This window comes from Myotis davidii, unplaced genomic scaffold (assembly GCF_000327345.1).
Source record: "Myotis davidii unplaced genomic scaffold, ASM32734v1 scaffold1298, whole genome shotgun sequence".
In the NCBI taxonomy this organism is placed as follows: domain Eukaryota; kingdom Metazoa; phylum Chordata; class Mammalia; order Chiroptera; family Vespertilionidae; genus Myotis; species Myotis davidii.
In genome coordinates, this window is record NW_006288972.1 from 361,352 (window position 1) to 374,295 (window position 12,944).

The window sequence follows — 12,944 nt, forward strand, 5'->3', positions numbered from 1 at the left end:
ACCAGGGAAGGTGACAGACACTGTGCCTGGCTTTCTGGGCAAGGTTTAGGTCATTTAATAATGGCCTTTTGGATTCACCACTATAACCCAAAATACCGAATATAGCTTTGGAAATTTGGGTGTGAGATTGGGCACAAGCAGAAAAAGGTTTCAATTTGGCAAATCTGAAGCACCCACCAAATTAGGGGCAATATGACTGTCTCTTTAAAGGCAAACAGTTCCTCCACTGGCTCCACCCAATATGTGCTTCCTGACTCAGCGGGTTAAGAGGGCGCAAACACTTCATCCTCACAGTCAAAGCAAAAGCCTACACCCTATGAGATTCTTTGGAGAAAACCTGAGAACTCATCAACTGGTTGTAAAGAAGGTGAGTCTGGCTGAGAATTGGCCCTGAGTGGCTGAAGTATAAGGGCAGTAAGCTCAGGGAGTGTGCAGATCATGGAGGGACCAGGTTCTGTGCCAGCAACACAGTGTGGAGGGTTGCTTTCAGAGGGTAGTGGCAGAGGGTAGAGAGGGGAGTCAGGAGCTTTATTAGCACAATGCTACATGTCTCATATTGAACAGGGCACATTTGTGCTGACTTGTGCACCTTCATGCATTTGCTGCTGTGATAGACACTGAGGGCTGCCTGACAAGCCCTCCTCTTCCCTGGATAGGAAATGAGTGCCCCCAAGGCAGTTCTTTAGAGCTCAAAGGCAATTTAGAGACAACCCTGTCTAACTCCCTCTTTTTACTGAAAAAGAAGCAGGATCGCAGGGTGTTATGACTCTACAGGTTGCCCACATCACTAAGGGCAGAGGAAATCTAAACTGCAGGTTGCTGAATCCTTCCCATCATTTAGTAGAAACTGTGACCCCAGTAGTGTGACATGTCAAGTGAGGAGGGTGTGTTGCGGGGAGAGGGTTGGCTATTCTGGAGGAACAATGTATGTGAAACCCTCCTGTTAACTTCCCTAGTTACAGGCTTCCTGCCAGTTCTCCATTCTGTAAAGAGTGTGGACTTCCTTCCCTGTCCTCTCTTGATTTAACTCTTACTCTATGGGATTTTAGAATCATGGGCCTGAGAAGAAACTAAGAAGAGGCTATTGTGTGCAGTGGTTGGTGGGGAAGTGGTAGTCAGACGGACTTTGAATTGGATCCCTTCTCTGCCTGTTAACTGTTGGCACCGTGACCGTGGGCAAATGTCTAAGTATTTTTGAGCCACATCAATGTCCTTATTTTAAAAGTTAGAAAAATAAAATTAGCATTTTGGGACAGTACATGAGATAATGTATAAGACACTTATCAGGGTGCTTAGTATAGAATATTCGATAGTGGTTTCATTACACAGGATAAAATTTTTATTGAGCTGTGTCTTGTAACACATTAAATGAGAATAACAGGATAGTCACAGAGAGGGCAGGAGCCCCAAGTGGGGCACAATGGAAAAATACTGAGTGCAGGGGAGAAACTTATCACAGGGGATAGGTATAGAATATGCCTAATATTCTAGCTTTTCTTTTTCTTCTGTGAGCTGGGGTTGATGAGGGAGGCCGATCTCAGACTTCTGTACCTTCTTCATGCTTAAGTGTGGTGTAGAGATGTCCCTAATTAATCAGTGATTGAGGGAGGGGATGATATCTAGTGTAGGTCTGAAATAGCATCATTTCCCCTATGGGTCTATTAGTGATTACATGAATGTGGTTTTGGAGGAAGAAGGAAAGGTCTCTTAGGATGCACAGGCCAAAGATGTGTGCCAGGAAGAGCATTGGTGGGGAGGAGGAGGCGGGGGTTTAGGAATATGCATAACCCCCCTTTCTCAGTTGTGAGGAGGTCAAGTCCTCTCTGATTTTGGAGGGTAGCTGCTTCCAATGAATCTGTCTTGTCCTGGACTGAGACAACATTTTGGGAAATTTCCTCTAGGCTATCTGCAAGATCTTTGGATAGGCTCTGATAGCAGGAAAGGGAGCTCGCCAATCCCTCAGTGCCTAGGCCTGTAGCTATCCTAGGCCAGCAAGGAGAGGAAGGATGACGATGTCTCTCGTGGTCCATGTGTAAGTGGTGAGAGGAACCTCAAAGGACTATTAGGGGCAATGTCTATTTCCAGAGCAAGATAAATTAGGGTACAGGTCCCAGGTCAGTTTACCTGGAGACAGAGATGGGTAGAAGATTTCCTGATTTTCTGTTTTTGATGGTGAAGAAGTGAGTGAACTGATTGTATTTATTTTCCAGTATGACCCCATCTGAACAAATTATGGTATATCTCCAAAGGACCTATTTTCAAATAACACATTCTGAGGTTTCAGGTGTAAAAACTCTAACATATACTTTTAGGGGCACAATTTAACCCACAACAATATGCATATACCAATATTTGTTTATTCATTCAGCAGTTGAAGAACATTTGGGTGCTTCCAGTGTGAGCTATTATGAATATTATAATAATATTATAATAAGAAGGCATTCACATACAAATCTACATTTTTATTTCAATTAAGAAAATTTCTAGAAGAGGGATAGCTGCTTTGCATGTTTAATTTTATAAGATGTTGTACCACCCAAATGTGGTAGCTTTTTCTTTTTCTTCTTTCCTTTTTTTTAAATCTTTATTTTTGAGAGTATTATAGATGTTCCACTTTTCCCCATATTGGTCTCCATACACCTGGTTCCCACCCCACCCCTTGTCTTCACCACCCTATTGTCTGTGTCCATAGTTAATGCATATATGCATGTAAGATCTTTGGTCAATCTCTTTCTGCCCCACCTTCTCCCTTCCCTCTGAGGTTCCTTCATTTGTTTCATGTTTCCATGACTCTTATTCTATTTTATTCATCAGTTTATTTTCTTTATTAGATTTCTTATTGGTTTATTTTGATTCATAGATTCAATTGTTAATAGATATGTATTCATTGACATTCTCACTGAGGTCCTTGAAAGTGTCACTAACGCTCTTTGATGCTTTCTTTGAGTCCCTTGAAGCTCTTATTAAGATCCTTGAGTAACCTTATAACCATGGTTTTGCACTCTGTATTCAGTAGTTTGCTTGCTTGAATCTCTTTCATTTGTGACATGTTTCTTTGTCTCTACATTTTGGATTTATTTCTATGTATTGTGTGGAGCTCTTATGTCTCTTGTAATTGGTAGATTGGCCTTGTGTAGTAGATGTCCTGTAGGATCCGGTGGCTAAATTTCCCCACTCACCTGAACTGGGCACTCTAGGTGTGCTCTTGTGTGGGCTGTGTCCACAGTCTTGTAGTTGAACCTAGATTGCTGTTGGTGTCCCTGGATGAATTGACCTCCGGGCCAATTGGATGTGAGGACCAGCTGTGACTACAGTGGAAGAGAAGCTGTACAGGACACACCCGTAGGGAATAGAACTTGCTTCAGTGGGGCTTTGTTTCTCACTGAGTCTGCCACTTTAGTGTGTTACTTATAATGTGTAGAGTTGTAATCTGGTATGGTCTGAAGCTGTCCACCAGGTGCACTGGCTCTGGTGCCACTCAACAGGGACTGCAAAGAAGTCTGTAGATGGCTGCTCTCTGTATTGGACTTGTGAAGTACCCAGGCGAGGCCCAGCTGTGATGTAAGGCAGGCTGGTGCTAGTGCTGATTCTTAGGCTTTTTATTGAAGGTTTGGGGCATGCTGACATGAGCTGCTGCTTTCTTCAGAGATTTTAACAAAGTCTGAAGCCTGAGGGATCAAGTCTGAGTAAGTTTGTGCACTGGTCCTTTAAGAGCAATACCTGGTCTCTAGCAGCCCCATGTCACTCAGTCACAATCCTGGCTGGTTTATACAGCCTGAAGTTACCAGGACCTGCTTTCACAGCTCTGGTACCCTGGGATGGGGGTCTGGTTTAGGACTGGGACCTGTTAATGTTAGCCATTCTGGCAGGTGTGAGGTGACAACTCATTGCCATTTTAATTTGCATGTCTCTGATAATGAGTTATTGCTGAGCATTTTTACATAGGTCTCTTGGTCATTTGTATGTCTTCTTTGGAGAAATATCTAGACAGGTCTTCTGTCCATTTTTTAATGGGGTTCTTTGTCTTCCTTCCGTTGAGTTGTATGAGTATTTTATATATTTAGGATATTAACCCTTTATCATTATATATTTCTCTCCCATAATATGGGTTCACTTTTCAATTTGATACATGTTTCTTTTCATGTACAGAAGGTTTTAAATTTACTCTAGTCTAATTTGAATAATTTTTCCTTTGTTCCTCTTACCTTAGGCCATGTATCTGAAAATTCTGCTATGTGTGATGTCTGAGATTTTGCTTGTATATTTTCTACAAGGATTTTTATGGTTTCACAATTTACATTTAGGTCTTTTGATCATTTTGAGTTTATTCGTGTGTATGGTGTAAATTGGTGGTCTAGCTTCATTTTTGTATGTACTTGTCCATTTTTTTCCAACACCATTTATTGATGAGACTCTCTTGACTCCATTGTATGTTCTTGCCTCCTATGTCAAATATTAACTGAGCATAATGGCTTCGGTCCATTTCTGAGTTCTCTGCTCTGTTCCATTTATCTATATGCCTGTTCTGTGCCAGTACAAAGCAGATTGGATTACAGTGGTTTTGTAGTAGAACTTGATATGCAGAATTGTGATCCCACCATCTTCTTTCTCAAGATTTCTACAGCCATTAGCAATCTTTTTTTGGTTCCATATGAATATTTTTAGCATTTGTTCTATATCTATTTAGTTAATATTTTAATAGGGATTAAATGGAATCTACAGATTGCTTTGGGTAGTATGGACATCATGTTAATTCTATGAATCCATGCACACAGTATCTTCCTCCTCCTGATTAAATTCCTCTATCTCTTTTTATTAGCGTGCTGTAGTTTTGTGAGAACAGGTCTTTTACCTCTTTGGTTAAGTTTATTCCTAAGTATCTTAATTTTTTTTATTACAATGGTAAAAGGGATTGTTTGTTTAGTTTCTCTTTCTGAGATTTCATTATTGTTATATAAAAATGCCATCAATTTCTAGGTGTTAGATTTTATTTTTTAGAGCAATGTTAGGTTTACAGAAAATTTGAGCAGAAAGTGAGAGATATCCCTTATGCTCCCTCTGTCCTCCTCAGTTCCCCCATTGTTAATGTCTTTGTTGGTGTGATACACTTGTTATAATTGATGAAGTAGAGTAAATACATTTCACTAACTAGGGTTCATATGTGGCCTTTATCATGTTGAGGTATGATCCCTGTATTCCCTTTTTGTGGAGAGTTGTCATCAAAAATGGGTGTAAGATTTTGTCAAAAGCTTTTTCTGCATCTATTGATATGATATGTGATTTTTGTCTTTCAATTTGTTTAAGTGATGCATTGCATTTATTGATTTGCAAATACTATACCAGTCTTGCATCTCTGGAATAATTCCACTTGGTCATGGTATATGATGTTTTAAATATATTGCTGGATCCAATTTGCTAATATTTTGTTGAGGGTTTTAGCATCCATGTTCATCAGAGATATTGACCTATAATTTTATTTCTTTGTGGTGTCTTTATCTGGTTTGGGAATGAGGGTAATATTGGCCTCATAAAAAAGCAGTTAGAAGTCTTTCTTCCTCTTGGATTTTTTGGAATTATTTGAGGAGGATAGGTATTAGTTCTTTTTTGAATGTTTGGTAAAACTCCCATGTGAAGCCATCTGGAGCAGAGATTTTGTTAGTTGTGAGTTTTTAAAAATACTTCTTTAATTTCATCAGTTGTTATTGGCCTATTCAGGTTTTCTGATTCTTTTTGATTCAGTTTTGGAAGATTGTATTTTTCTGGGAATTTTTCCATTTCATTCAGGTTGTTCAGCTTATTGGTATATAGTTGTTCATATTTGTATTTCTGTGGTGTAGGTTGTTACTTCACCTCTTTCATTTCTCACTTGTCTTATTTAGGTCCGCTTTCTTTGTTTCTTGAGGAGTCTGTCAAAAGGTTCATCAATCTCGTTTATCTTTTCAAGAGCCAGCTCTTGGTTTCATTGATGTTTTGTACATTTTTTTTAGTCTCTGTGACATATTTCTTGCCTGATATTTATTAATTCCTTCCTTCTGCTTACTCTGGGATTTTCTTGATGTTCTCTTTCTAGTTATTTTAGCTGTAGTGTAAATATTTTATTAGAACTTTTTCCTTCTTTTTGAGGTAGGACTAGAATGCTATGAACTTCCAACTCAGGACTGCTTTTGCAATGTCTCATAGATTTTGGGCTGTTGTTTGTTAATTTTCATTATAGTTTCCAGAAAGTTTTTTCCTTCCTTTTTTGATTTATTTGGTAACTCATTCATTGCTTAGACTCCATGGGTTTGAATGTTTTTGAATGTTTTTATTGTATTTGATTCTAGTTTCATGCCATTGTCATCCGAGAAGATACTTAATATGATTTCAATTATCTTGAACTTGTAGAGACTTATTTTGTGTCTCTGTCTTTGAGAATAATCCATGTTCACTTGAGAAGAGTGTATGTTTGTAACTTTGGGATGAAATGTTTTGTAAATATCAATTAAATTAATCTAGTGTTTCCTTTAGGGTCACTGCTGAAAGCAGGGGATGATGAAAGCAGGTTTCTGGCCTTTGTTTACCTTCTGTATTTGAAACAATGTTGCGATCCTGCTGGCTGAAGCCCGGCAGGTTTCTGGGGTTTGGTTTAGCTTCTATCAAACCCCCCAATTGGCCCTACCCTGAGCGTGACTGAGGGTGGCATCGCAACCTCCCGATCTGCCCTGCTCTGTGCATGACAGGGGCGGTGCCCCAACTCCTCAATCAGCTCTGCACTGAGCCTGACCAGGAGCTGCACCTAGGGATTGGGCCTTCCCTCTGCCACCCGGGAGCAGGCCTAAGCCAGCAGGTCGTTATCTCCCGAGGGGTCACAGGCCAGGCTGAGGGACCCCCCTTCCCCCCGAGTGCACAGATTTTTGTGCACCGGGCCTCTAGTATATATATATAATTTGTAATGGTGCTTGGGTGAGAGGCACTGGAGGAAATAAAAAACAAAATTTAGTTTTAAAAAAGCACTTGATTATAGAGCAGAAAAAGGATTGAAGATGAAATGATTGGTTAGGAGTCTGTAAACATGGCAAACAAATAAAAGTGGCTTGGATTAGGATAAAGGTGGGAATAATAGATAATTTTACATGTTTTGGAGTTAAAATCCATAGGATTTGATGGTAGACTTAGGAGCAAGTGGGGAGAGAGGAGACGAAGCTGACCCCAAGGTTCTGCAGCTGTCACTGGCTGAATGGTGTCGGCATCTACCAAAATGGGGGCAGAATCATTTACATGGTCTAGGTTTTGGGGTTGGGAGATGGTCAAAAGCTCCATTTTTGTCGAGTTTTGTTTGAGATGCCCATGAACTTGCCCAATGGGGAAGTTGAATGGGATATGAAAGTTCAAAATACTGAAGAGGGTCTAGGCTATGAGTACATACAAATGGCATCCAAAGCAATAATTTACTCAATGGAGGGGAATGGGCGTCCAGAACCAGAGCTGAGGAAGCACTTGAAATATGTTTGTGTAGAGAAGAAGTAACAAGTGAAAACGAAACTGACACTGGGGAGTTGAGAAGTATTGGGAAACAGGGAAGATGAAATCAAGTAGCAACTTTATGGAAAATAGAAAAAACTGTTGGCTGCATGCGGTTTTGGTTTTCAGTTACTATCCATTTCCTTAAAATGAGTTCTGTTTCTTATCTACAGAAATTCAAACTGTGATGGCAGCTCAACTGGACAGTACTCCTTACAACTTCAGTGAATCCAGGACCGGCCATGGTGAGAGGGTGCTTGGGTTTCCCAGACCAGATGGGATGGAGGGAACCTGGCAGTGGGTTATCCTGTCCTCTCTGCCAGTTTTCATCCGAGCAAGAACAAAATATTTCCAACCCCATTTCTTATTTTCTCTTAATTGACTCAGTTTTTCTCACAAATCTCTGCACTGTCTCCTCATGACACAGCATAACCTCTAAGAGGAAGAGAGGTTAAAGTATCCTGATTGATCGCAGGATAATAAGGTTTCTTATTTCCTAGTTCAACAATGTGGACACACCAGAAAGGCCAGTGGTAGCATCTCTGGTTGTCTCTCTGCCACTCTCTTCAGCCTCTCTTCAACTGGAGGAATGTGAGAGGAATTGATTAATTCAGGTCTTAATTTCCCTGCTCCTGGAGGCATGTTTTGGAGGTAGAATCCATTTGGAGGTAGAAACCAACCAATAGACTCGCTCACTCAGTTTCTCATGCAACCCTCCTTTTACTTCCTTATCTATAGAAATCAACTATATCAATTGATTTTTTGCTGGTTTGGTACCACACCACACCACAACTTAGTACCCTAAAACCTCAACCATTTTTTTGGCAATCAATTTGGTAGATAGATTGGAAGTTTTTGGATCTGGGCAACTGGGCTCATCTCAGCCAGACTTGCTCATGCACCGGTGCTAAGCTGGTGGTTCAGTACACAGCTGGATAATCTTTTTTTTCAGATTAAATTAATTGGGGTGACATTGATTAATAACATTATATAAGTTTCAGGTGTACAATTCTATAATATATAGAATTGTCTCCTTCCATCACCATATATTTCGCCCCCTTTACCTGCTTCAACCTCTTCCCACCCCTCACTCCCTCTGGTAACTGCCATTTTGTTGCCTGCGACTATGAGTTTGTTTGTTTATGTGTATTGTTTGTTCCCTTGTTGCTTTCTATTTTATATCCCATGTATAAGTGAAATCATATAGCTCTTGTCCTTTGTTCATCTGATTTATTTCACTTAGCATACCGGTAATACTCTCAAGATCCAGCAACTGGATACTTTCGAATGGATAGTCCCATTGCCATGTCTGGTGGTTAGCAGGTTCTTGGCAAGAATAGGGTGATAGGAATGACTGGGTCTTGAGTCATTCGTCATCAATCAGTTTCAGGGTTCTGAAGAGCAAGAGACATCAAGCTACAGGGCATCAGCACTTTTGGGGTGTACTAGAATCATGCTTCTACTGCCCTATTGCCCAGACCAAGTCACAGGGCCCAACCAGTTGCAAAGGGTGGAGAAACAGACTCAGCACCTTGTGGGAGGAGCTGCAAATCCACATGCTCAAGAGGCTTGTGTACAGACCTGGGATTAATACATGGCCATATCTGCAGTCTATCACACAGACTGCCATATGCTATCAGCATTGGCAAATTGTTGCAATATTGGAGCTGGCCTTTGGTGACTTTTCATTTCACTTTCCATTATTTTCCTACTTCTCTCTGGATGGTCATCTAATGCCCTCAGGATATCCTTAGGTTGGAGTTTTCCACTGTGGTGCTAACTAAGTAATAATCTGATCCCACCCACATTTTCTCTTCACCTTAGCCATCTTGTAGCCACTGCTCTCAGCTTCTGGAAATATACTTCTCTCATTGCAGAATTCTGGTTATCAAATGTGGGATACTCTGCCTTAGGAATGGTTTTTCTAATCCTTGCATTAGCAACAGAATCACTATAAAGTGTGTGGGTGATAGGGAATAACTACCTATTTTTTGGAAGCCAGAGTGGGGAGTTCTGCAAAATCTCTCTTTTGTTTGATTGAAATTTTTGAAAAATCATTCCAATGTACAGAATAGAAAAAGAGGGCACAACAGAACTAAAGAAACCACTTAGGGGACTGCTGAGTCATTGATGGTGATGGTAGCTTGGGCTAGTATGATGGTCTTCAAATGGAGAGAAGCGGTCAGATTTGTGAACTTGCCAATGGGTCAGATCTGGAAGGTATGGGAAAGAGAGGAATCCAGGGAGATTCCCAGTTTTGTCTGAGGAACTGGGTAAATAGTGATGATATCTCTGAAAAATAAAATGGAGTCTACAATCATGTCAGCAATATTGTCAGTGTGGTGATGTATGCATTGACTCAAAGAGACAAATCATTGTAATCCAGGTTTCCTCCTGCAAATGTCAGTCTTACTCAAGGGCTGTGCTGACAAGGTCTTCCTTCAGGGAGAAATAGGCTCTCAGATGTGCTTGTCAGTTGACTTCTATGGTCCTGGTCTGTGCTGAACAAATCCTGAAGGTTTTGACTTTATAGACACATGGAAGAGATATGCAGAGAAATACTGACTGGAAAGAGGAATAAAGACCTATATAGATGGTTTGGTGTTTAACTTAAGACAGAGTGATCTTTAAATATCAGGTGATAGGCTATGCTCTTCTGTTATTAAGTTCCAGGTGTCCTAGGAAGTAGACATGTCTAACCAAGTGAAACTAATAAAGTGTAACTCCACTACTGCTACTCTGTATGAGTTGTTATTACTATTATTTATGTATCAAGAAATTTTAGAATAGTTTCAGATAACTGTCACTACTTTCTGTATAGAAGTCTTCTATATACTAATTTAAGATAGGAAAACTTCATTAGGTTTCTACATTTAGGTCATAAATTAAAAGTAAGGCATTTTGTTCTCCTGTGGTTCAGAATCCCTGAGAAGCTGGATGCATACATTGAAATATGAAGGAACACTTTGCCTTTCTGCACATGTGCCCTTTATTTCCTTTCAGGGTGGGATGACTTGAATCGACCACCTACGTGACTTCTTAATGGAAAGAATAAAAGTCCATTTTGGATATCATTTGAGGGAAGGGGATCTTCCACTGTGATGTCCCAGAGTCAGATTTTGTGTTACTTCCTACATTAGCTTATGAGGAACAGCTACCAGCAGTAACTCAGAGTTCTCTCTTGAACCATTTTTCAGCTTCTTCCATAGGTACTTAGCTTCCACAGGTTAGAGAGAGCAGCCTAAGGGACTCCTGAGAAGTTCCTAGCATTCCTCACCTCCTTCAGGAGGGAGGTGAGGCCCAGGTGTTTCAAAGACCTCCTGTGAGTGCAGAGGTGGTTCAGAGACAGGACACTATTGGGCAATAAAGAAAAACCAGTGGGCGGGGCACTAGCAGTGGGAAATGTTGGAAGTCAATCCTAATGCTGTGTTTTTTGTTTCCTCATGTTCCAGAGCTTAGAAACCAAGACCCCAGAGATTCACAACTGCGACTTGTCTTACTGGGTAAGACTGGAGCAGGAAAAAGTGCCTCAGGGAACAGCATCCTTGGAAAGAAAGCATTTCATTCCAGCATTGCAGCAAAAACCAAAGAAGAGGAAAATGCCGTGGAGAAGATGCTGTCAATGTTTGGACCCAAAGCTAGGAGATACATGATTCTCTTATTCACCCGGAAAGATGACTTGGATGGCATGGAGTTCCATGATTACTTAAAGGAGGATCCAGAAGGCATTCAAGATCTGATAGAGCAATTCAGGGGTCGTCACTGTGAGTTCAACAATAAGGCAACAGGGGCTGAACAGGAGGATCAGAGGGCACAGCTGCTGGAATTGGTCCAGCGCATGGTGATGGAGAACGAGGGAGGATTCTATACTAATAAGATGTACCAAAGGGCTGAGGTGGAGATTCAGAAACAAATTCAAGTGATACAAGAACAACTCAGAGAAGAGCTGGAGAGAGAGAAGAGGCAGTTAGTAAAGGAGTATGAAGAAAAAATCAGAAGGCTAGAGGATAAACTGGAGCAAGAAAAGAGCAAGGCAGAAATGAAGAGGGAATTGGCAGAAAGGGAGAGTCGCTATGTTTTAAGGCAGGAAAATGCCAGAAGTGAAGTTGAGAGTCAGAAAAGGATGCTTGACATAATCTTGGAAGCATTAAAGGTTGCTTCCTTTTTATTCTCATTTCTGTTCAAGGAAGATTAAGCTTAATGAAAATCTGACTATGTCTCCTGCATATTTTCAAGTGTTCCTTCCCCATATATCTCATTCCCCCCAAATCTGTTTCTATCTCTCAAGCTCTCAGGACTGGGGAGTGTAGTAAAGTTTCTTGTTGTCAATTAGTGGATATTTCATTTATTCTACAGGGAGAGACACATTCTCCATTTGTTAAACTCCAAAGCAGAACGTATGGATAATCCCTATCTACTGAGCTCTTTCTTAGACACAGAGAAGGGGAATACATGAGACCAAAAGATGGTGACTCCAAGCTTTCTGTATTTATCCCTAGTGACCATTTCTCCTCTAGATTATTTCTAGATTGGCACATAATCTCCACCTATAGCTTCTACTTCACATTTTTACCTTTGGAATGATAATGATCATTTTACCTATGCTATTAGATAAATCAATTATTTTCATTAGGTAATGGATAGCTAGAGATGCTTATAGAATTCTTTCTAAATGACCATAAATGTGTTGAATTACATTCTTATGGAAAGACTGAAATTGTTCCTTATTATCTGCCCACTGAAGAACAAAGAGTTGTTTGAAAAACAGATTTCTTAGAACTCAACTAAGTGAAATGTCAAAAGAGTAAAAGACAGAGATTCAACAGCTAAGAGAACAATGTTCAGTATATGCAGATGTTTCTGTGGATAGTCTTTAAGCAACATATATGTAACCACTTCACTGAATAACTAGTTCTGTCCTTTTCTTGTGAAACTCACTGTGGCCACCACATTGCAATCACTCCACACCTTGATTACTTACCGCTAGGTGCTTCATTCCCACACAGTTTCCCCCACCCATTACAATTGTTTGCTTATTGCTACTATAATAAAACTTTTCTATTCTCTCATATTTGTGCAAAAGTGGAATTTCTTTTATCTTGGAAAATATCACTAATACTTCTTATATAAACACTGGGATAAATTTCCCCATTTCCCCATCTGCCAACCCCTGGTAACCACCATTCAACTCTCCATTTCTATGGATTTTTAAAGTAAAAAAAGTGATATCATATAATATTTATTATCTTTGGTCAGACTTATTTCACTTAGCAAATGCACTCTAGGTTCATCTGCAAATGGAAAGAAATGAAAAGGTGTCCTTCTTATTCTCATGACTGAACACATATACACACACACAACACACGTCGGTGGGCAAGCGTAGATTTATAGCTTGAGTTTATTTTTGCATATTTACTTATTAATTATTCTATTATTTGTTTCAT

General features: G+C 40.1%; 1 protein-coding gene and 1 long non-coding RNA gene across 2 annotated transcripts; both read left to right on the forward strand.

Moving 5' to 3' along the window:
* The first annotated feature begins 259 nt into the window (after positions 1-259).
* On the forward strand, positions 260-11,081 carry LOC107182712. Its single transcript, XR_001513424.1, has 3 exons — positions 260-367; positions 7,674-7,745; positions 10,953-11,081. It is a non-coding gene; the product is annotated as an uncharacterized LOC107182712 (long non-coding RNA).
* Positions 11,082-11,083: 2 nt separating this feature from the next.
* GIMAP4 (GTPase, IMAP family member 4) lies at positions 11,084-12,569 on the forward strand (the record flags this gene model as incomplete). The annotated part of the gene is made up of 1 exon (XM_015562284.1): positions 11,084-12,569. A coding segment is annotated over one exon (612 nt), but the record flags the coding sequence as incomplete, so codon positions are not given.
* Positions 12,570-12,944: the final 375 nt, after the last annotated feature.